At 29.3% G+C, this 24543-nt stretch overlaps 1 protein-coding gene across 1 annotated transcript in view; it reads left to right on the top strand.

Moving 5' to 3' along the window:
- spn-E (spindle E) overlaps positions 1-24543 on the top strand; it is a 141360-nt gene that overhangs the window by 26101 nt on the left and 90716 nt on the right. Inside the window, exons 5-13 of the mRNA XM_067280367.1 lie at positions 45-167; positions 243-323; positions 8106-8264; positions 8341-8444; positions 14095-14150; positions 16494-16551; positions 17287-17371; positions 18110-18272; positions 21175-21272. Of these exons, the coding sequence (XP_067136468.1) occupies positions 45-167; positions 243-323; positions 8106-8264; positions 8341-8444; positions 14095-14150; positions 16494-16551; positions 17287-17371; positions 18110-18272; positions 21175-21272 (927 nt within the window). The remainder of the gene's footprint in view (positions 1-44; positions 168-242; positions 324-8105; positions 8265-8340; positions 8445-14094; positions 14151-16493; positions 16552-17286; positions 17372-18109; positions 18273-21174; positions 21273-24543) is intronic.

The raw sequence follows: 24543 nt of genomic DNA, 5'->3' as shown, positions 1-24543 counted from the left end.
TTTGAAAAAATATATATAATAAATTTATAATAATAAACTTTCAGATCTCCTTAGATAGTGTTAAGTCAGAAGACACCAGATTAACATATGTAACAACTGGAGTGTTATTACAAAAATTAGCTAATGAACAGAGAATGGACATGTATACTCATGTTATTATTGATGAGGTTAAAGCTGGTGTTTTAATTAATAATTTTAAAGTTTCAATTTTATCCAATTAAATAACATGTATTTTTATTTAGGTTCATGAAAGAGATAAAGATACTGATTTTTTATTATTATTAGTGAGAAGATTATTGAGGACAAATTCAAGAGGAGTTAAAGTAAGTCAAGACATTGTATATAAATATATAAATTTTGCATGCATGCCTATAAATACAAAACATGATTTTTTAAAAATATTTCATAAATACAGAAAAGTTATATTTTTCCAAATATAAATTTTAAATATTATAATAAGTAATATAATAAGTTAATTATTATTATAATTTATTTATAATTGTAAGGATTGTGGCATGAATCACTTGTTTAAAGTAATTTTCAAAAATGAACTATGTATTTTGTATGATAAATATATTAATTTGTTATTTTCCACACAAACTTTTGTTAGTCAAATTTGTGTGTAATGTCTAGATTGTAATATTGTGTGATTTAGTATTATTAATTAAAGTGTAGTATTCATATATTTAAATTAACAATGATATATGTTATTCATTTTCTCTTATTTTTTTCCACGTAATTTCTGCATAATCTTTTTCAGATGTGTTGAAATTGATAAATTTTAAAAAATTTTGAACTTTTAAACATATTGCAAAATTACTTCACAAATGAAAATATTTATAACATATTTTTCAAATTAGTAAATCAAAACATATTAAATTTTTAATTTATGAAATGTTCATATATATAATTCTTACCTCCATACAAAGTAATCAGATTTTTTTTTTATAAAATTAATTTTTTAAATCTTAAGTTGTGTCTTTTCAATTGAAAACTTTATATTCTTGGCAAATATATTTTCTATTTTAAGATAATACTGGCTGATCAGTGAATACTAGAAAATGTTTTAAAAGTTATTTAAGTGTACATGTACACACACACTGACAAGAGTATCAATAATTTACAAAAACTCTTTTCTATTAAAAATGTAATGCTTATTTGAACTAATATCATAATAATTTTCTCTCTTATCTGAATTTTATTAAATTGTTTTATTATGATAAAATGCTTCTGATAGACAGTTTGTTTATGTGAAAATACTATAAAGGCACAGGTTTACAACTAAAGTATCCTCTTGACAATTGAATATCTTGATGACTACAGATCTTAGCATGTTGCACGATCTCTCAACATTTGCAGAAAATCAGCAATTTTGCAATATTCTGACAGCTGACTTCTCACAAAAATTTCACTTTTCATGTTTTGATTTTAAGGATTTATTTAATATCCTTCAAAAGCAACCAACCTGTATGATTATTGAACTTTTTTTATAAAGAGATTGGAGTTTATTTCACTTTTTTAAACTTTTAAGTAGTGGCTGAAAGATGAATAATTTATTATTATTATGTTGGATTTAGTGGGTTAGACTTGGTTGACACCACTTGCTGTGTACTATGCCAGACCAGAGTCAAGGCATAGCAACCAAAACAAGACAAGAATTAGTGTGTCAGTATGTGTGTCTGTATTCAGGAATTTCCTAACAATATGACATGTATTCAATATAGTGGTCTTCTGTAGTGTGATGTATGTGTTTCTATTCAACTGTAATGAATGTTCTCATGCTTTTGTTTAGTGTGTGTGGTATGACACCTGTAGAGGAGAGAACGACATGTACAGTACAATAAGCACCCTATTCATCCTCCACAGATGCCTTATTTTCTGGGCAAGTTGTTATTATTTTTCATACAGCATGACCAAAATGGCTCGTGTCAAAAAATCAACAAATGAAACCTTAGTTATTAGTTACTGATTTAATGTGTTAACTGCCATCCGACTGCTGACCATTGCCTGACATTGCTATAACCGATGTAGTTTCACTCAAGGTTAAATTATCCTGGCTTCATAAGACGTTGTTTTACATCCTAGTAGTGGCCTCTTGCGGACATCTATGAAGTTGGTTTCTGGGGTGGTTCGACAGTTGGCATTCGAACCACTTTATCTGAGAGTGTTTTTTTTAATAGTGAATACTTAAAACAAAGAAAAGATATCGAAAACTAATTTAATTATTCTCTTTTATTACATATAAAGTAAATAATATGTATAAATTTGGTCTGACCGCCAGCCATCGTATGGCCTCATGAAGTGGTCCGGCGGTCGTCATTTTTTTTAAATAAAAAGCTATTTTATATCTGATAGTGTTTTTTTAATAGTGAATAGTTAAAAAAAGGAAAAAATATCAATAACTAGTTTAATTATTCTTTTTTGTTACATATAAAGTAATTAATATTAAATATTAAATATTCTGTGATCTTATAGTCTCTAGTTTGAGGCCATACGACAGCCCATCATCGTTGATATATTTTTTTTAATCTTCACTCTACTGACTGTTATATAATGACCCTTCTACGTATATCATAATATTAAATATCAAATTTTCTCATTGTGGCCTGAAAAAATGGAAAATATCATATTATAGTTAGCCTGATAAAACACAAAATATCATATTACAGGTGGCAGTTAATGTGTCAATATTTTTATTTCATAAATTTAAATACAGTAAAAAATTTTAAAAATTCAAAATAAAATATTTGCTATACTGAAATTTATTTATTACAATTCTATCATTTTAATCAATATCAACATGAAAGAATTATTAATTTAATTTATACAAAAATTTATCTTAGCTAAAAAAATTTAAAATGTCGTAAAATATTTATTTTCATTTCTAGAAATTTTTTCTTTAAGTAAATTTTTACTGATTTTATCTGTTAACATTACTTAAACTTAATTGGTTTGTTGGAGAAAATAGTAATAACTTTATGAATGATTTAAACCACAATTTTCTGTTGTTTTTATCTAGATCAGAGGTTTCCAAAGTGGTCAATATCTACCCTGGGTTAATAAGGCATTTTTGGGGATTGATTTAGTTTATTGAAAACAGTTCTTTAAAAATTATTAGTCCAGTGGGTTATGTAAATGACAGTTTTGGGATGTTGTAAATTTGTACTCTAAGTAGATCTTTTCTATGGAAACAATGTGTGGGTTTATATTGGCTCACCAGATTTACTTTATCATTAACTCTATTAGCAAAAAAAAGAAGGGGTTGGTAAAAGGTTGAGGAATCGTTGGAGTCTAAAAAGTTTGAGGACTTCAATGTAGATGCTGAATGTTTAATTCTCTGAATATAAATTTCTTCAAGTTGAAAAATTAGAGAAAGCTCATATTTTTAAAATATTTCTAATAAAGTACAAAATTGTTTTGTTAAACTAATATAATTATCTCTGTTTAAGTGGTTTTTCAAAAAGTATCCAGACTGGTTCTGTAGTGCAAAGGCAGTAGCATATTAGCTGGTTCAACTGCACAAGACCTGTTTCCAAAAATTTTAGCAACTCATGTGGCACTTAAAAACATGTATCGTCTAGTAGGTTGAGAGGTTGTGAAAGTTTGTCTTGTGGCTTTGAGATGTCAGAGTACAAAACAATGTGTGTGCATCAAGTTCTACTTTAAAATTGGTAAAACTGCTAAGGAAGTGTTTGAATTATTGCAAGTAGCCTGCAGAAATGATATCATTGGCCATTAGCAAGCTTTTGAGTTGTTCAGTTGCTTTAAAAAGGAAAGAGGATGTATCAAAAGTGACCCATGTTCTGGACAGAATGCAGAAATGATTGACAAGGTCAGAACTTTTGTTTAAAGTGATTGCTGATTGACTGTGCAGGATTGCTGAAGAGGTCCAAATTTTAGTGAGTTATCGTTACTGCATTAACTAAAAATTTGAATATGATTCCTGTCTTTGAAAAGTTTCTTGCTTGCTAACAATGAAGTAACATAAAGACTGCCAGGTTTTGTTTGCCTCTGATTTCATTTGAATGTTCATGTGATGATGATTTGTTCTTAAAACAACTTGTCACAGATGAGGATTTATGGGTGTATGGATATGATAGATAAAATTGCAATCCTTAGAATGAAGGAAAACTTTGTCACTGTGACTAAAGAAGGCATGCCAGTTGCATAGCAAAACAAAGGTGACGTATCTGTTTTCTTTGACTATGAAAACATTATCCACTATGAGTATGTTCTATCAGGGTAAACAATTATAAGAGAGTTGTACTTTGAGGTTCTAAGATATTTGTAAGAGGCCATCTGGAAAAAACAATCAGATAAATGGAAAAGTGATGAGTAGGTGCTACACAACAACAGTGCCTCTGCTCACATGGCATTACCCATGTATCAATTTATGGCAAACTATGGAAAAGTGCTGCTACCACACCCTCCATATTTTCAGACTTGGTCTTACCAGAATTTTCCTATTGCTGAGATTGAAGAACATTTTCAAAGGCTGCAAATTTTACATTAAATGGAATTCAAAGAAAACACTGACAGACATCCCCGAAATAGAGTAAGACTTTCTCAAATGTTTTCAGTAATGCAGGATTGTTGGACTGTGTATCACTGCAGGAGGAACCTACTTTAAAAATGACTAATATCATACTTCACTAAATCCAGTATACTGCTTGTATGGACATCAGTTTGGATACTTTTTGAACAAGCTGTTATTGAAATGGCTTGTTTAAAAAGTTTGAACAGCTGGATATTAAAATGTTTACAAAATAATTATTAATTTGTTCAACTAATAAGAATTTTATGTTAATTTGAAGTTTTAAGAATTTATTAATTTACAAAATAGTATTAATTTTTTTTAATTAAATGAATATATATAACATATATTTGTTTACTTAATAAAAAAAATGTTATATATATATATAAATGAGGATATTTGTTTGTTCACTATACACTCTTAGGACATTTGACCAATTGCTACAAAACTCAGCAGTTACATTCACATACTTCTAACTTACATTAGATAATGTCATACATTCCACCCCAAATTATTGATTGGCTTTCTACAGTTAATTTCTTCCTACATTTCATTTGCTGGTTTTACATGTAGTTCCATCTATTGGCAAAAATTTAAGAAAATAGAAAACTAAATATTTTCTTACAAAAAAAGATATAATTTTTTAAAAATATATATTATATCACTGAAATTACTACAATAATGATATAGCAGGAAATAGATGCTCCATTATGCCATTGCTGCGACAGGTAGCACATAGCACTTGCCTGTGTGGAGTGTTTTGCCCCTATACAGTACATTATACTTTTCCTGTTAGCAATAGGCATGCCAATTATGTATTTAACTCTGTTCAGGGGAAAATTTTTTTATTGAAATAATGTGACTTGTGGTACAAATCGAAAGTTCATATATAGGTAATCTGGTCTTTTTTCAATTTCCATATCTGGTCTCAACTTTCATCTCTATCTAACTCCATTCTTGAGATTATGGAAGGATAGACAGACAGTGGAAATTTATAGGTCTACAATTTTTACTTTCCTGTCTGTTATTGCAAAGGAAAAGTATGACAATCCAGCAAAAAATGACCTCCCAGATTTCTACATTTTTACACTTAAAACATCTTGAAATGTTTAGAAATGAAAAAAAAAACTTTAATGCTAATTTCTGTATGTATGGACATTTTGTGCCCATTAGTGGCTGAGTGGTTCTATCGCTAAACACTGGAAGTTTGGTTGCGGGTTCACGCCGCGCTTGGACAGGCTGGCCACATGGAGTTTTCCTGGTTTTCTCCATGTTTGTAACACCTGAATAGGGCCAGTTTTTCTTACAAGACCTCCTGGAAGGCATTTCCCCTCACGTAACATCGCGCACCAGAGAAGGCAATGGGGAACCACTGGTTGTAACTTCTCCCAGTGCCTTACTAACCTATGCCAGGTGTTCACCAATGTGAGGATTTCTGATATGGCATGCAGAGAGAGAGAGATGGATGTTTTGGGGACACAATTTTGTTCACCCTGTTTGAAGCTTAATAACTTGTGCTTTTTGTTGAAAATTTCTGAAATTTTGCAGGGAGTTTTGTTTATTAGGTGAATTGATGCCATTGAATTTTGGTTGTTAAAGGTCAAGTGAGTGGGGAGATAAAGGGAGTCCTGAGTATCTCCAGTAGGCTTGGACTTAATGATGATTTTACTCATTATTAGCATTTACAATTTTTTATAAAATTTATCCCTACCCTGAAAATTAAGCTTTTTGCCATTTTATAATAATTAAAAATATAAAGAGTTTTTAAAATAAAATATGATAATAGATGGCGCCCCAAAAATTTTAAATTTTTCCAGGAAAATTGAGCAACTTGTTGCTGGTTTATTTCAAATTGCAGCCCTATAACTCTCCGGTAACTGAGTGGATAAAACCACTGAACACTGGTAATTGGTTATGGGTTTGCGCATGGCCAATGGACTGGTCATGTGGAGTTTTCTGGGTTTTTTTTTTTTGTGTTAGTAACACTTGTATTGGGACCAGCATTACATAAAAGTTTTTCTGGGATGTATCCTTCTTGGCAGATTACTCAGGTGTTGTGTTGCTATAACCAAATAAACCAAACTAATTTTCTAACGAGTGATTATTTATTGTGACATTGTCACAATGCTGGAGAGATTGCTTTTAGTTTGTTATTACGTGTAAATAAACATAGTAAGAAAGTATATAATTTCTTATTTATTTTTTGGGGTTTCCAGAACAAATTAATCAAATTCCCACAAAAATCTATGGTAAATCAATAATCGGTTAACAAATAATTTGGATTGTGAACATGGTCTTGGAACAGATTATGTTCATTAACCAAACACCCACTGTATTAATAGTAGACCAGTAGACCAGTATTTCTCAAATTAACATTAGGAAAAACTATGATATCTTAAAAAATTGAAGATATATTTTCAAATTTGTGTCTACTTGACCATTGAATTTGTGCCATTTCGTACCATCTGAGTATCATGATAAATGTGACAATGGTAGGCTGAAATAACCAAACTCTTTAAATGGTTTTCATTTTAATCTTTTTTATATTATAGTATTTGATTTATATAACTACAAAGGTTATCTTACGTAAGGGCTTATCACACTGAATGACCAATCTAACACATTTTTAAAATACTTTATTCCTCTACTGTACACAATTTAAAGAATTTTTCAAATGTGTTAGATTTTATGAAATGTTTATTATATTTTTTATTTGTGCCATCACTGGAAGGAAGTTTTGTAATGTTTTACATAGTGAGGTGGATGAGTATCCTCTAATAAAAGGTCGACTCCGTCGTAAGACTGTTATTTTCCTGAGGTGTGAGAACATCAAAAGACTTGTTTGTATAGTCTTAATTGTGTATTTATTTTACAATTATAGTCCTGGCCATTTTATCACATAGAATATATGTATATATTAATTTTAATTCAATTATAATTTTTAGAGTTAATAATATCTAGAAGTAATTAATTGTTGGGCAGATGCACACACAGGATTCAAATTCAATATAAATTTATTCCATTTATTACAATTATAAAAACCATTTATTCTTTACTGTTTTGGATACTTTGCTCAGAATATATTTGAAGATTCAAAAATTACTTTTAGTGCAGTGGTTCTTAACCTGAGTTCGACCGAACCCCTGGGGTTCGGCGAGTCAGTCTCGGGTTCAGCGGAGGTCAACCACCTGACGTCATCGTGATGTAGAAACCGTATTGGTTTCGAAAACTAATGCTACATAACGTGTTCTATCGGGAAATATGCCTATATTTCCCGATAGAACACCTATTATATCTATGTTTTGAATTTGAAAAATTATATTTTATTTTTCCAATTAAAAGGGGTTCGGTGAATGCTTATATGAAACTGATGGGGTTCGGTACCTCCAGCAAGGTTAAGAACCACTGTTTTAGTGTGAACAAATTTGTATTGATTTCTATATTTAAATTTGTTTCTAGTTTATATGTATAAATTCATAATATTTTTATTATGCAATAATAAAATAGGATGACTTTTCATTTTAAATAATATTCTAAGTTTTAAGAAAATGATGATTTTTCTTTTTTACAGGTTATCCTCATGTCTGCAACTTTTGATACAACAAAGTTTGCTGAATATTTCTATGTACCAGTACAAAATAAATTAATGCCAGCACCTGTATTTGATATAGTTGGAAAAACAAGATTTGTACCAGAATATTATTTAAATAATATTCGAAATTTGGGACCTGTGAATAGAATTTTTTACTTAATGCTGAAAATTTTGAAATAATTTATTTATTTTTAAATGAACATTTTCTTTTCAGTTGCCTCAACTGGATCCAGGTTTTCCATGTATACCAAATGAATCTTACATTCTAACATATAATTTAATAAAAGTTTTTGATAGAATTGAAACGCAAGAACAAGAGTATGATTTTAAATTTGAAATATTTTTGAATTTTTTGTACAATAATTTTAAAATGTTATTAATTTTAGGCATTTTAACATTTTAAATAATAATAACAACAACAACTTAGATTAAACTGTTATAAATAAATGCATAATTTGCTAATACTCATTTTGCATTGAATTTTCAATGCCAAATAAATATTAGCAGATTGATTAAAGAAATTTTAATTTTGAATATAATAATTTAAATAATTGTATTAAATACATTGACATCTTAAAGTTCAACTCTTACTTGTAATATTTCTACTGCTAACTGTAATTTATTTATATATAGATATCCCTCAAAAACTGTTTTATTTATTATATTTAAGTATTATTTATCTTTCAGAATACTCTTTAAAAATCACTGATAAAATTTTGAGAGAGAATTTTTATCAGAAACAGTTTAAATAATGATATTTAATGAATTTTATTACCTAAAGAGAAGAGAAAAGCAAAAATTTAGTTATGGCATTTTTGAGAATACAGTGGAACCTCGCTTAACGAGCACAGCGAGTATTTTGCATAACGAGCAAAACAAATTGTAAAATTTGCCTCGCTTAACGAGCGATGTTTTGCATAACGAGTGAAGAGAAGAGGGGAAGTCCCAAATTGTGCGCATGTGGCATGCTCCATCAGTTTGTGTTTAGCACTCGTTCCGCTAGCATCTTAGTGTCGCTTGCGATCACATATTTTTCCAAACTTGTGTTCACACATATTACTTATAAACATTGACAACCATAGCTCGTTATATAATAAACATGCCAAACGATATGCCAAATTCTTGGGTCATTAAATTTAATGACTGATTCCAAATTAAATTTTAGAAATGTCTGAATTAAAAATTAACTATTTATACTTATTAAATTTAATATGAGATGGAAACATAACTGCCTACCTCTAGTCAAATTAATTAATTTCTAATATTTAATTATAGCCTTTACATAACCCAAGAATTTGGCATATCGTTTGGAGTGTTTGTTAAACATATTACCTGTGATTTTTTTTTTTTTTTTTTGTTTCTGCAAATCTAATTCTCATTCCAGGATGGTTCATTCCGCGCTAGAGGAAAAGATGGTGATGATTCACGCTCATTAACAATGTATATTGTTAAGGAAGGAAGTAGGCCTATATTGTTTTTTTTGAATAAATGTCATATATAAAACATTTGAGCATTTTTCGGTGTGGAATGCATTATCATATTTTACATTGATTTTTATGGGAAAAATTGTTTCGCTTAATGAGTGTTTCACATTACGAGTAAGACTCTGGAATGAATTATGCTCGTTAAGTGAGGTTCCACTGTAGTAAATAAAGCAGTTCTGTTCCATTAGTTTCTCTACATTTCCCAAAACATGCTAAGAACATTTCTGTGGTTCCATGCATAAAACTTGTAACCCACATTTCACTAAATTGCATGCTCTTGCCATTTGTGAAATGGTTTTCAAGTCATCTTTGTTCTGCAGAATCGTTGATTGTGTATATGGGGCCTAAGTTGAATGACAGATATCAGACACACACAGACTGAAGTTTACAGTATTGCATTTCTATGCATGATTCTTGTAAGCCACAATCCCTGCAGAAATGATGCATAGCAAGGGCTGCATTCATCTGTTAAGATCTGCAAATAAGTTAAATTATGATGGTTTATTAAATATCTTCATAGCATGGAAAACATAATAAAAGTTCTAACAGGATTCCTGATAATGGAAAAGGTATTGTGAAAGCATTCATCAACAAAAATACAAGATACAAAAGTCACTACACACACAGAGACACCCAAATGGACAATACCTGTCTCCAGAATTAAATCAACAAAGTATATGGCCTTTATATCAAGGATTGCACAACAACAGCAGAAGAAGAACTAGTGTTTTTCAGGATATTTTATGATATTTTCACCATAGAGTTTAACTTAAATTTCAGTCACCCTAGCTTAGATGCATATAAGATATGTGACAAATATAAAATGAAGGTTCAGACAGTGTTCTACAGTGGACTAAAAAAACAACAACTGTAGAATGAGCATGATCTTAATTTAAGGAAAGCTGAGACTGCCCAAAACTTAATGAAAGATGACTTTCATAAAGTTTCCAAAGGAAATGAAACCTTGGCAATTGTTTTTGATTTTCAACAGGTATTACCTACTCCTCACATGAACACTAGTTTAGTGTTGTACAGCAGGCAGCTGTGGATATATAATCTCTATGTTAGAGATCACAGAAACCAATCATACATACATATGTGATTAGAAGATTAAGCCATCAGAGGTCCTGAGGATATCATATCCTATCTGAACAATTATGTGATGACAAAGATATTGATGATAGGAATTTCTGCAAATTAGTTACATGGTCTGATTCTTGTGGGGACCAAACAAAAACAGGAATGTACTCTCATTTTGATATTATAATGTTCACATCAAGATGATGAAGATGCTGTGGAATACAATTTTTGTTCACCACATTACACATTCTTTGATTGTGATAGGGATTTTGGAGTCATTGAGCTTGCTGTGTACATTCCAGAATCTTGGTGCAAAGTTGTGGAGAAATAAATCCCTTCAAAGTAGTCAGAATGTCGCAGCAAACATATTTTGTATCTATACAGGAAATGTAAAGGGCACTGAACTTCAAGATGAGACATTTATAGGCACCCTGTCCAAATGCAGAAAGCTACAAGAAAAAGTTTCAAAGAAAAACTAAGGAGAATGATTGTATTCATGATGCCAGGGAAGTCTTACAGGAAACATTATCAGGAAGATGGGAAGGATTCCTAGAAGCAATGTTTCTAGGAATCCCCACAATGGGAGGCAATCAATTTCTGCTCCAGTCAATTTCCTAACCTTATAATACCACTCAATAAGTATCTGGTCTGACACATATATGACAACACTGTTGACAGATCCATATGATTTCTGGATGGTACCAATCTTCAAACAATGTGTCAAAATTTCATGACATTCTGACAATTAGTTTACAGGTTACAGTTGTTTTAGTAACCCCAGTTTTGTAATTTTCAAAACAGTGGATAAAAAAGAATTTCGTGTGTTGATTAAACATTTTTTTTTATGGGGAAAAATACTGTTTAAGCCAAACAGTGGCTTGATAAGCATTATGGAGACTCTGCATGAGGGAAATCAACTATTATTGACTGGTATGCTGAATTTAAGCATGGTGATACAAACACCGATGATGCTGAATGCTATGGTCACCCAAAATCGGCAGTTGTTCTGGAAAACACACAAAAGTCCATAAAATAGTTTTGAAAGACCGTAAAGTGAACTTGCATGAGATAGCTGACACTTTAAAGATATCAGAAGGTAGTGTGTTTACAATTTTACAGTTGCTTTCGAAGTGGGTGGCGCGTTTGCTCACACCGGACCAAAAACAACAACCCGTTGACAATTCAGAGTGTTGTTTGGAGCTGTTCAAGCAAGATAAAAAGAATTTCTTGCAGCAGTATGTGATAATGGATGAAACATGGATCCATTACTACACACCTGAATCAAAAAGATTGTCAGCTGAGTGGACAGCAGTTGGTGAAAGTTGTCCAAAGCGACCAAAAACTCAAAAGTCAGCTGGCAAGGTTATGAAATCCGTATTTTGGGACCTGCATAGTATTTTGTTCATAGACTATCTTGAGAAAGGTAAAACTATCAATAGCAAATATTACATTACACTATTGGATTGATTGAGTGTAGAAATCAAGAAAAAATGCTTTCACATGCAAAAGAAAAATGTGCTGTTCCACCAAGATAATGCCACGTGTCACAAGTTGATGAAAACAATGGTTAAATTGAATGAATTACACTTCGAATTGCTTCCTCACCCACTGTACTCTCCAGATCTGGCCCCCAGCGACTACTGGCTTTTTGCAGACATCAAAAAGATGCTCCAGGGAAAGAAATTTGGCTCAAATGAAGAAGTGATTGCCGAAACTGAAGCCTATTTTGAGAACAAAGACAAGTCATTGAAAAGTTAAAGGAGCATTGGAATGATGTATCACCCTTGAAGGAGAGTATGTTGATGAATAAAGTTTAATTTCTAAGACAAAATTGTTTTTCTTAGTTAGATCGGAGACTTATTGAGTGATGTGTTAGATATATGAAGCTGTGCACATACATTAGCAGAGTATCATGCAGAGTATCATGACTTATATGCAGGGCTTACAGCAAAGACTCCCAGAAAACTCTGGAAGAACACTGAAAGTTGCAACAGTGAATCAAGAAGAGTTAGATATTGAGCAAGCATCCAAATTTAATTGCATCCTATGGGATACAGGTAGGGAATTCGATCCTGGCCTTATTTCTAATCCCGGGATTTCAGGATTATACTTAGTTGATCCCGGGATTATTTCGGTGTTGAGGGTTAATAAAAAATAAGAAAGTCTTACAGAAATCAGCTCTTTAATCAACAAATCAAAATTTAGACAAAAATCAACGTAATTAAAATTTAGACAAAAATTAATGTATTTTATGGTATACACCTAGCTAATCTAATCACTCAGTCTTCATGTTAGTTATTCTTTTTCAAGCATCAGTGAGATTGCTTTAAACGTACATAAATTGAAAAAAACCTTTATGCAGGGCTGGATTTACATAAGGGCATTTGGGGTCGGTGCCCAGGACCCCCCAAAAAACTATGTTTAAACATAATTTTTTTTCTATTACTGCAACAGCGTAGTGTGGCCTAATTATGAGGGCCACAAGCGGAGAAAACCAAACCCGGAAAAAACCTATGAAACATATTGGAAAATTCCAGGAAAAAAATTTTACATAGGTGTTTTTCAATTAAATTAAAATAATTAGTTTTACACAATAAAATATATGTATGTTTACAATAACCTTATTTTTAAATGAAATTTACAACTTCCTAGTTGAAATCTAGTTGAAAGTACAGTATTTTGTGTAAACTTTCTAAATCATCAAATTTGCCTACTCTTAAAGAGGGCCTCGACCGTATTTGTGCCCATGGGCCTCTAATTGTTAAAACCGGCTCTGGTCATTTAACAGGTAACCCAGTGAAACTGCTTGCCTATCATTTTAGTTCAAAATACAAGAAGTTTTATATTAAAATGATAGGCAAGCAATTCTGTTAAGAGCACTCGCACTGAGCGTTTCGCTTTATACAGTCTATTTTGCAACTTTTTTAAAATTGTCAATTCCGAAAACCTCGGGATCAGGAAAACTTAATCCCAAAAATTTCGGGACTAAAAAGTGGTCGGGATCCTGGGATCAAATCCTCTAGATACAGATTTTTTTGCATGGAGATTTGCTTTTTGTAAGCTATTCATTTTTTAAAGAATTGTGGTTCTTTTAATGTACATAATTTAACAGTACCCAAATTTTACCAATAAATACATTAATGAATGCTAATGTTAAAAGTAATTATTTTGTATTTATCTGCAGTGATGCAACAAAGGTATGTTTCATTAACTTTATTCTCATTTTATTCAGTTTAACACACATGGTGGTTATGGGTTTCCTGCATGAGACCACAGATTTGTGAATCTGATTTAAAAAACTTAACTATTTCAATTTTTGCATAGAAATGTTAATAAAAATTCTAAAAATAATTTTTTTTAGTAAAATTTGCTAACAACATAATGATTTATAATCATTTTTGCAGACAGGAAAATGAAGGTTTGGAAGTGTGTCGTGGAGCGGTACTAATATTTTTGCCAGGTAATCAAAGTTAATTATGTAATTTATCAGTTATGTATTTTAAGATAGAATGATCTAAGAAAGTGAGCACAAATTGCTGTAGAGAACTTATACAGGAACACCAGGTAATGATTATACAGACTTCATTATCTATAAAGGAAATGCATTTTGGGCTATTTGCTCTTCATTGGTCCTTATTTTGTATGTATGTGGTAAAACGAAACAATATTAATAAATTATAGCATGGATTACATTTGTTTAATAGTTTATGAATATGCAAAAATTCCCTAAAAATAAAATTTATCTGAAATGGTATGTTTATATTGGTAACAACTGAGTTAAAAAAAAAGTTAAAAAAATATAAAGGAGCAAAACTAAAATAAAATTAAAAAGTAAATAATAAAAATAATCTTAAAATACTAATAATATGCAATAAAAGGGTATACCTGTAAACCATAAAGGCTAAGAAATTGCTAAAAATATTTGAAGAGCAGTTATATAAAGGAGAAAAATTATGAACTGAATATGAAAACAATTAAAAAAAACCCTAAAATATAAAAGATGTAAAGAACTTCAGTGTATGTCTATCAAATAAACTGATAGTCACTTGATACAGTGTTTTAATAAAATCCAGGGGACAGATGGGGGAAGCCTTTGCATGCTACACATATATTCCTGAAACCTCCAACTTCCACACCACCAGAATTCTCCCTGAAATTATTAAAGACGTATCTTGCTTTTAGTTCTCTGCTCTTCATTTACTGAGCATCAATCCACACTGATATTATTAGACATTTCTACTTGAACTTGTATCTTGAGTGTCTGGCAATTTCTCCCTCTCTCTAATAATTCTTGGAGAACTGTTTAGTAATAATGTCAATTTGTTATGATAAATAAGAGCTGAATGTGATACTCTCATAAATACCATGTCATTAGATATTATTGACATGAAATTTTTTTTTATTTAATTTTAGTTTATTTCAGTATTATTATTATTATTATTATTGTTGTACATTTGTTAATATTGTTTGATAAATTAAGTGGAAATGAAACAATTAAAAAATTTTTGTTTGTTACCAGTTGTATTTTTGATACTTACCAAGTTAGAGGTTCTGTCTCAAAAATTTTATTTTTCTGTTTCACTTATTTTATAATTATATCTACAATGAACTGATGATAGAAGTGAAATGAAAGAAACAGGAAAAAGAACTGGAATGGTTGAGTTGTTACCTTTTCTAAATGGCGTATCAGTGTCATGTTTATAATGGCCACTTTGGAAGTGTGGGTATTTTGTGGGTGGGCTATGAAAACATTTTCTGTTCCAGCATTTTTGCAGGATGCACACCAATGTGAGTCATGTAATGCTGCGAGGAATCTGCATAAAATTATGATAATTATTTTTGTTTAAATATATTATTACTAGAAATGAGTGAATGCTTTTGTTCTGGATTGCCTTTTGTTCTTGTTGTAATTATGATGAGTAATCATAAAATTGCTTGAGAAAAGAATTAACACAATTAGGATGGATATACAGGCTATATACATTAACACAATTAAGATGGATATACAGGCTAAGCTTGTATATCCATCCTAATTGTGTTCCTGTATGATTTGTTCTCTCAAGCAATTTTATGCTTATTCATAATTGAATGAACACTGTTTTTTCATTTTCTTGATTGCTTTCAAATTTTTTAAAGAGAAACTGTTTATTTTTGATAAGATTTTTTATAAAAAATGTGTGTTAAATATGATACTATGTAAATAAATATAAATAAATAACAACTAACCCGTTACAAAGCTATACACCCACCAAAGCCGAATTATTGGGCTAGAGTCGGCTATAATAAATAAATAATTAATAAGACAATTTGGCACTAGAGCTTGGTGTTAGGCGCCATCTCTTACTAAACTTAAATAAATAATTTTAATTTAATTATTAATTTAAATAAATAAAATTATTTATGTATTTAAATAGAGTTATTTATTTAAATAAATAACTCTATTTATTTATAGAGTTACTTAAGACTCTAGCCCGATAATTCGGCTTTGGTGGGTGTATAGCTATGATACTATGATTGGCATGAATTACACAAATCTCATTTTTTATTGTTTCATCAATAAATTCATTTTTTTATTTGGCAACTATATGAAATGAATTAAAACGAAAATCAAGCAGTAAGATCATATACCAGAACAGAAATAACAGTTTACAAATACATATAATGATTTAAACATTTATAATCATATCTTGTATACTACATTTACATGTAATACTTTACATTTTGATTATAGTTTTTTTTTTTTTGTTGAGAAATATTGCTATTCTTTTTCCAATAGTACTAAAAATTTCTTATACATTTTTAGGATATGAAGAAATTGGTAAAATGCGAGACATTCTTAGAGAAGAACAAACAATATATAAGTAATTATTTTTGTTCCTGTATTAACTTTTTTTTTTTTTAATATAATTTTGAATTAGATTTCTATCAATTATATATTATTATTTTTTCATTTCTAAAATTTTCATAATTTTTTCATATTTGTTTTCTTTTATTTCTTAATCTTTTGCAGAGTTTTAAAGAAAGATATCTTTTGATATGTTTTCTTCATACAAAGAAAAATAACTTGTATAAAATTTTTATATTTGTGTAGAAAAGATAATTTTTTCATTATTTAACATATAAAAAAAGTCAAAATTAAAAAAAATAATTTTATTTATCAAAATAACAATGAATGCTAAATCATTTATTTATGTAGTGGTACTTGAATTTTTAAAATTATTCTCTTACTAATTAATGGTTATGTTGTTTTTTTTAAATACAGTAAAATTGCTATGCATATAGATATTTTATTGTAAAATTTGTATTAATTTTTTTCTTTTCTTTTGTTTTTTAGAATTTACTAAATTAGTATAATATCAAATTTTTTATTTATGGAATGGAAGTACATCAAAAATTAACTTGTGTTTTCAGACCAAATTGCATTTTGGATAATAAATTATTCTGTGATTATTTTTTCATGAGTGTATTTAATTAGAAGCATGCAACATGACTCATAATTTAATTTACGTTATATATATAATTTGTGTGTGTATGTAATTTTTCTTTTTGTAAATGTTTATGTACATTTATTACTAAAATTTATATTATTTACATAGATGGTGGATAATACCTTTACATTCAAGCATTACCTCACAGGAACAATCACAAGTGTTTAAGAAACCACAAACAGGTTATCGTAAAGTAAGTTGAAAGCTGTCTTTTTAAATTAATAAACTTAATTATGAAAATCAATAAATTATAATTTCGGTCTAACAACAAAGACAATTATTATCTGTTTTAAGAAAAATGGAATGGTTAATTTAAGATTTTTTAAAATTTTATATTTTAGTAAAGTTTCACTCCTTGTGAACACTTCTATTTATCCTAACACTACTTTAAATAATGCAACAAACATTATAACAAAGCATTTTTGAGTTCAAAAATTAGAATTTTGAAGAAATTTTTTATCAAGACTATTTTGTTTAAAAGAATTTACTAAATAAAGACTGTTTTGAACTCAGTTTTTACTACAAGACAATAGGCAGCCTCATTCTAAAATAATGAAGAATTTTTGTTAAAGTTTGGAATTTCAGAACTAGATTACAATTAATTTTCTTGATTTATCTTCCAAGTCTAGATTTTATTCCCAAAAAGTCAATTGACACTGAAAATTATTTGAAATATATTGAGAGTATAAAACACTATTGTGAAAAGGAATTGGTGTTGATAAAATTAAATTTTTTTTAAAAAATGTTCCAAATTTCTTTTTGAATAAAAGCAAAGTATATATAATCTTAAAGATGTTATACTGAATAATACTAAACTTTTAATTGAAACATGATATTCCATTTAAATTTCTGGAACTTAATTGTCAGTTTTTGTATATAAAAGAAATTTTGATCTTAACATAATTACTTAAAGCATGTTTTCATTTTGCAGATAATTCTGTCAACAAATATAGCAGAAAGTTCTATAACTGTTCCTGATATAAAATATGTGATAGATTTTTGTCTTACTAAGAATTTAATGAGTGATCCAGACACTAATTATAGTCAGTTACAATTAGCATGGGCTGCAAAAAGTAATTGTAAACAAAGAAAAGGTAGGTTGTTATTTTTAAGGGTAGGAATTGTGTGTGTAATTCTTTAAATTTTTAAATTATAACATTTTATTCTTCAAAAATGAAGTGATGCAATGATAGTTTAATAACAATATTATGATGTAACACTTCTCGTTTTAATGTTATTGATACAGTGTAATTAATAAGTTTAGAAAAACAAAATATATCTAATTAAAAGTATTTTATTATAATTAAATTGTAGAAGATATTTTAAGCTCATTTCCATAGATAAATTTTGTATTGAAAGACTTTGATTTGACTTAACCATTTGAATGTTTGATATTGCACTTAACTGGAGTATATTTCAAATAACTTTCAATATAGGTCAGTCAAGGTCACTCTGGCAATGTCATTTTAAAAATTTACCATAAATCAAATTATTATTATATTCATACAAAAAATATCACATTTATTAATATATCTAGTTTCAGATAAAATATTTTTCAATGAACTTTTTTAGACAATTTGAAAGGAAAAAAAAAAAAAATATTAGAACTGAAATTTACAACTGCAAAATTTGTGACATTTTGTCAGATTTAACATTCTCTGGTTATGTTATTCGTTTCTGGCACTTAGCCAAAACAACACGAATAGTGTTTTGTACAACTCCATATAACAGAAGTGGGCAAGCAAGAGTTCAGTGGGAGCTGAAATGTAGGTTTTGCAAAATGCATGGAAGCTGCAGTTCTGTACTGTCATGGTAGATAGTATGGTAAGGTGCGCGATTTTATTATATAATATAAATATAATATAAAACAAATATTGAATTTTTTTAACAAACATATTTTCACAAAATTATAAAAATAAAATTGTAAAAACAATAATAAAAAACAGAAATTAACACTTTCAGCAAGAGCCGCATGTAACTTAAAAAGAGTTGCATTTGCCCATGTCTGCCATATAACATTTATGCATGTATGATTTTTGTTTTGAAATTATCACACATTATATCAAACATTTGTTTGGGATCAGAATTTTTATTCTGCTATAAACAAATGTACTTTATTCATGTGATATCAAACGAAAATCAAAATTTTTGTAATAAACATATGATCATCAGTAGTAATACATGTGACATTTTATGTATTTTTTTATTTTAAAAATATTGGCAAATGTTACAACTGAAAGTTACATAACAGCTTGAATATTTATGACACGTTGACTTCTTATAGCATTAATGAAACTCATAATAGTATTATTATTTAATGAATATGCTAAAAAGAAAAAGAAAAATTATCACGAAAAAATAAAGTTGAAAAAAAAGCATTCACTAAGTTTTATATGTCAACAAAACACCACTTGGATAAAAATATGTGAAACAAAGGATGGACATAGACATATATTTTATTAAAGCATACCATGTACAGTACATTCTGGGTGCCACATAAACATAACCCAGTTACAGAGCAAGTTACAAAACGAGGAGTTGATACAAATGAAAAAGGAACAATATGTAAAAAGGGGATACAAAGAAAAGACATATACATAAATGAACAGAAGTAAGATGTGATATATAACAAAGTGGAATGTTATGGCATAGTAAACGGATACAATAAAAAGTTCCACAGCAAAAGTACATACTGAATAGAACTTCCTCAAGAAACTGGAACAGTATATATAGATACGAACATACACCCAAGCACTAATTTTCCAGCAAATAAACGTAAACAAACTTACACTTTGAACGTTTTCGGCCACAAATTTATTGGCCTTCTTCAGGAAAACAACGGAAAAAAAAGCGTTCTATAAATAGAACAACGCTGCATTGTAAATTTCAAAAGATTGTAAACGGCTGTGATGTATAGTGTGTGACGTATTTTATGAGTCTAGGTAGTGTTTCCAAGCCATTGAAACAGGAATGACATCAGTGTTGATGCAGGTTCTATTCCTGCTAGCCTTGTAGATCTCCACCACCTCTAAAATTTTAATAACTTGCCGGTCAGAGATTTTGTGAATTAGCTTGGCTTGGTCCCAACAGGGGGAAATACCTGGATTGCTGGCATAACGAGCTAAAGCATTGGTGTTTCCTTTGCTGATGATATCTGAGGCAAAGGATCGAAATCCAAGGCAAATTTTTTGTGAAAAAAATTGATGAAAACCGAAACCAACGTTAACCAAAGTCAACAGAAACCAAGGTACCACTGTATATAGGTTGAGGAACTGGCAATGACTCATTGAAGAATTTGTGACCACTTTTGTTGAAGAACTAATGACAACTTTAATGCTTGGAGGAACTGGTGATGACTGCTGAATTGGTTGTTAGTTGTGTCATTAAAATGGCCAAATAGGGACAGCAGGTCAGAAGGTTGCGGGAAAGCATCCCTTTTGATGCTGAGAATATGTAGGAAGAGCTGTTCCCAGGTGTAAAAGTTGCTGCCAACAAATTTGTATTATTGATGAAAATGATAGTATTATTTTGATTAAGGTATTATTGGTGACATCTGGATTCTCACATAAATTTAAATCACTAATTTGATTAATTAACTTAGCTTAGTGTTTACATTTTATAGAAAAGTTTAATAAATTAATTTATAATTAATTAACAATTTAGAAATGTCTAAAACAAATTTGAATAGCAGTACAATAATTTTGTTGCTCGTATTTATTCATTAATGTAAGATTATGATATTATGTAGATGAAATCTATGTAAAAGGTGCATGAATATATTAAATTTTTAAACAGGTAATATGGAAAAAGTGATATAGTAATTTTTGGACAAAGATACTATGAGCCAAAAATAAAGACAAAATATTAAAAATAATATGATGAAATAAAGTATTCCTTCTACAAACAATTATAAAAAGATTAATAATATGCTATAAGTATATATAAAAATTCAAATGATATTTCAAATTACTTTAATAATATATTTTTTACCAACAGGACGTGCAGGGCGTGTTTCTGATGGAAGATGCTATAGAATGGTTCCATATGATTTCTATGAAAATCATCTGCCAGAATATGGGATCCCAGAAATGACTGTAAGAAAATATGTAAAACATAGACCTGGTGAAAAATAACAATTTATTGTTATAGATTATAAGAATAAAAATTTATTGACTCTTAATAATAATAATTGAGGAAATTACAATTAAATTTATTAATTTGTTCTTCAAATTTAGTTATGAAGTTTTTGTATATCAGAAAATGTTTTAGAATCTTAGAATTACAAAAATTATTTTAAACACATTGTTTTACATGAATACAGAACGACCACTAAGATTTCAGAAAAAAAAAAAAAAAATAGTATACAGTACCAACATTAGTGTAGAAAATACATATGAAGTGTATTATGCCATAATGTTGTAAATGCCATTTTTCTCAAAATACGTTTTATTGAAGAAATGAATTTTAAACACAATGTTTTCTTCTACAAAAAAATATTGTGCGATAGTTGTGCTCTAAGTGGCTATATTTTGAAGTTGAATTTATGTGCAAGCCATAACGTTTTAAGTGCCAAAATGCAAGCCACGTGACTTTTGGCATGTAAAATGTTACAGCTTATATTTACACCATTTTGTTGTTCTAAATAATTTGTAATGCAGTGAGTTTTTTACAATTTTATTCTAAAATTGAAATGAATTTCTTGAAGTATGAAATACCTAAAAAAAAAAAAAAAGAAATTTGCAGAAAATTGGAAGAAGAACATTCTAAAGAAAGATGGTGCAGTGGGGTTAATGTGATGAAAAACTGAGTTAGCATTGATGATTTCAATGCCTTGCTCCCATTTTTGGATTCCTCAAAAGAAACCTGGCATTGGTAAAATGATACCATTTTTAACTCCAATAGAACAAACCTATTTCAAGAAGATTCTAGCCAAAGCAGATAACTGAATGGCGGAATGCCTAGTAATTAATCTATGTAACTTTATTATTATTTGATATTTTTGAAATGATATTCGAACTTCCATTAATCTTTCAAATTTGAAATTTTTAAATACATTTTAACTTTTATTACATTGAATATCTCATTGTTTATATTTTCCTTTATTTATCATAATTATATTAGAATTGATAAAAGTTGCAGTCCAATTCCAAGTATCAAAACTGTGGGCCTAACATTGGTGAAGCCAGGAAGCAGCCCTAGATTATTACCAGTTTTTAATGTTAACATTAATATTGAATTTTTTGTAAATTGTGTTTAATAATTTAAATATAGTTTTTTGGTATTAAAAACTGTTCTTCAGCTGTAGAAACATTCATTTTTATGACTGCAATTGTTTTTGGCATTTACAACCTTATGCACTTGCACAATTTTGGTATTTACAACATTATGGCTCTAACCCTGTTTTTAAACATATTTTGTTTCCCTACTTTAGTTTACATTTTTTGTTTCCCTACTTTTGTCTCCCTATTACACTTAGGTGTTTGAAATTAAACCTGATGTTTTATTCCAAAGTGTAAATTGTTAAAATTACTTTTCTAGAACAGTGTTTCTCAACCTGGAGATTGCAGTGATATTAAAGAGGGGCTGCAAAACAATAATGAACTCATTTATTATAAACTTATAAACATTTTACTTACAATAAGTACACATGTAAAGAAAAGAAATTAATGTGATGGTTGCATGGTTGCATTTGTTTACATTTATAATTACAGTCAAAATTCAATTAGTAATAGTAAGGCTTACTGTTATTATCCCTTTGGGTGGGGGTCACAAAATATTAATTTTATTTATATTTACTATTTGGGGGGTCACAGAGCTTCAAAGGTTGAGAATCGCTGTTCTAGAATTTGATTAAAAAGTTCACTAGAAAAAGTGTTTTTTCTCTCTCCTGAAAAGTTTGTTTTTTGGCATTTACAATATTATGGTATTGCACACTTCATGTATTTTCTACATTAATTTTGATTTTTATATTATGCATAGTCTTGAAATATTATGAATGCCCTCAACACTTTATCTGATTAAGTATAGTTTAATTTCATAAAAGCATAGAAACTTGAATGTGTATACAAAAATAAACAATTTAATTAGACTAAATAATTCTGAGATTGTTTTAGAAATAACAATCTCAAGAGAATAACAATAAATGATTGGTTATCTCAAGTTTTTCAAATTTTTTCTTTGCTCTTTAAAATATACATTGATCAATAAATAAATTTAATTAGTATATACATTTTTTTTAAATAAGTGTGATTTACATTTGTTCATTGATTGATGCATCTTCTAATAATGAAAGATAATTTTTTTAAATATGTAAAGACAATGATTTCTGTAAATTTGATGGAGTACGAATATTGAGTTTGGGAGATAAACTTAATAACTAATAACATGTACATATGGAGACCAAAATCTGGTTAGGAAATTAGAGATTTTGTTTTCATCTCCAAGAAAGAGAGAAGTGTACAAGTTTATTTATATTTGAATGATATTGTGTTCAGAATATATCTTCTATTTGTATGTTTTTGTAATATAGTAGAATGATGATGTAAAGCTGATGAAGCGTAACCTTGAATGTACTTCAATAGACAATATATAAGTGTTCTGCAACCAGTGTGCTGGGTGCCGTCACAAGGTGAAAGCTGTGATGTTAACTTTTACATATTCTATTAATTTCAAGTTTTATTTAAATATTTTTATCACAGTTGCTGTGTTTCTTATGCTTGTATTTCATTCTCTGCTGCAGCACTGATGAAATAAGATGATGATAATACAATAAACACAAATGTCGTCCCAGTACTCACTTATTCTTTTAGAGTTATACATTGGACTCACACAGATCTTGAGCAACTCCAAATAAAAACAAGAACAACACTTACTAAGCATAAACATCATCCTAAATCCACCATAGAAAGATTAATCCTTCCACGTAAAGATGGCAGACATGGCCTGATTGACATAGTTAACCTTCACTACAAACAAATACAGACACTGCAAGAGTTTTTCTACAAAAAGCAAGAAACATCACAGTTACATAAAGCAGTAACTCTAGCAGACTCGAATAACACACCATTAAATTTACACTCACAACATATGGACACCACACAACACACAAAAAGCATAGACACCATTAAGCAATCATGGGCTCAAAAGGCACTCCATGGCAGGCATCCTTACGACTTGACCCAGGATTTTGTTGACAAAACTGCGTCAAACAGCTGGTTAGCTCAGGGATGCCTCTTTGGGGAGATGGAAGGATCGATGATTGCCATACAGGATAAGGTCATAAATACTAAAAACTACAGAAAACACATACTCAGAGATACAACACTCACAAACAACTCATGCAGAAAATGTCACATTGTGCCAGAA

This window comes from Centruroides vittatus, unplaced genomic scaffold (genome assembly GCF_030686945.1).
Source record: "Centruroides vittatus isolate TY-2023 unplaced genomic scaffold, ASM3068694v2 contig_883, whole genome shotgun sequence".
In the NCBI taxonomy this organism is placed as follows: Eukaryota; Metazoa; Arthropoda; class Arachnida; order Scorpiones; family Buthidae; genus Centruroides; species Centruroides vittatus.
Note: the sequence above shows the minus strand (reverse complement) of the source record. Positions and strands in the feature narration are given on the sequence as shown.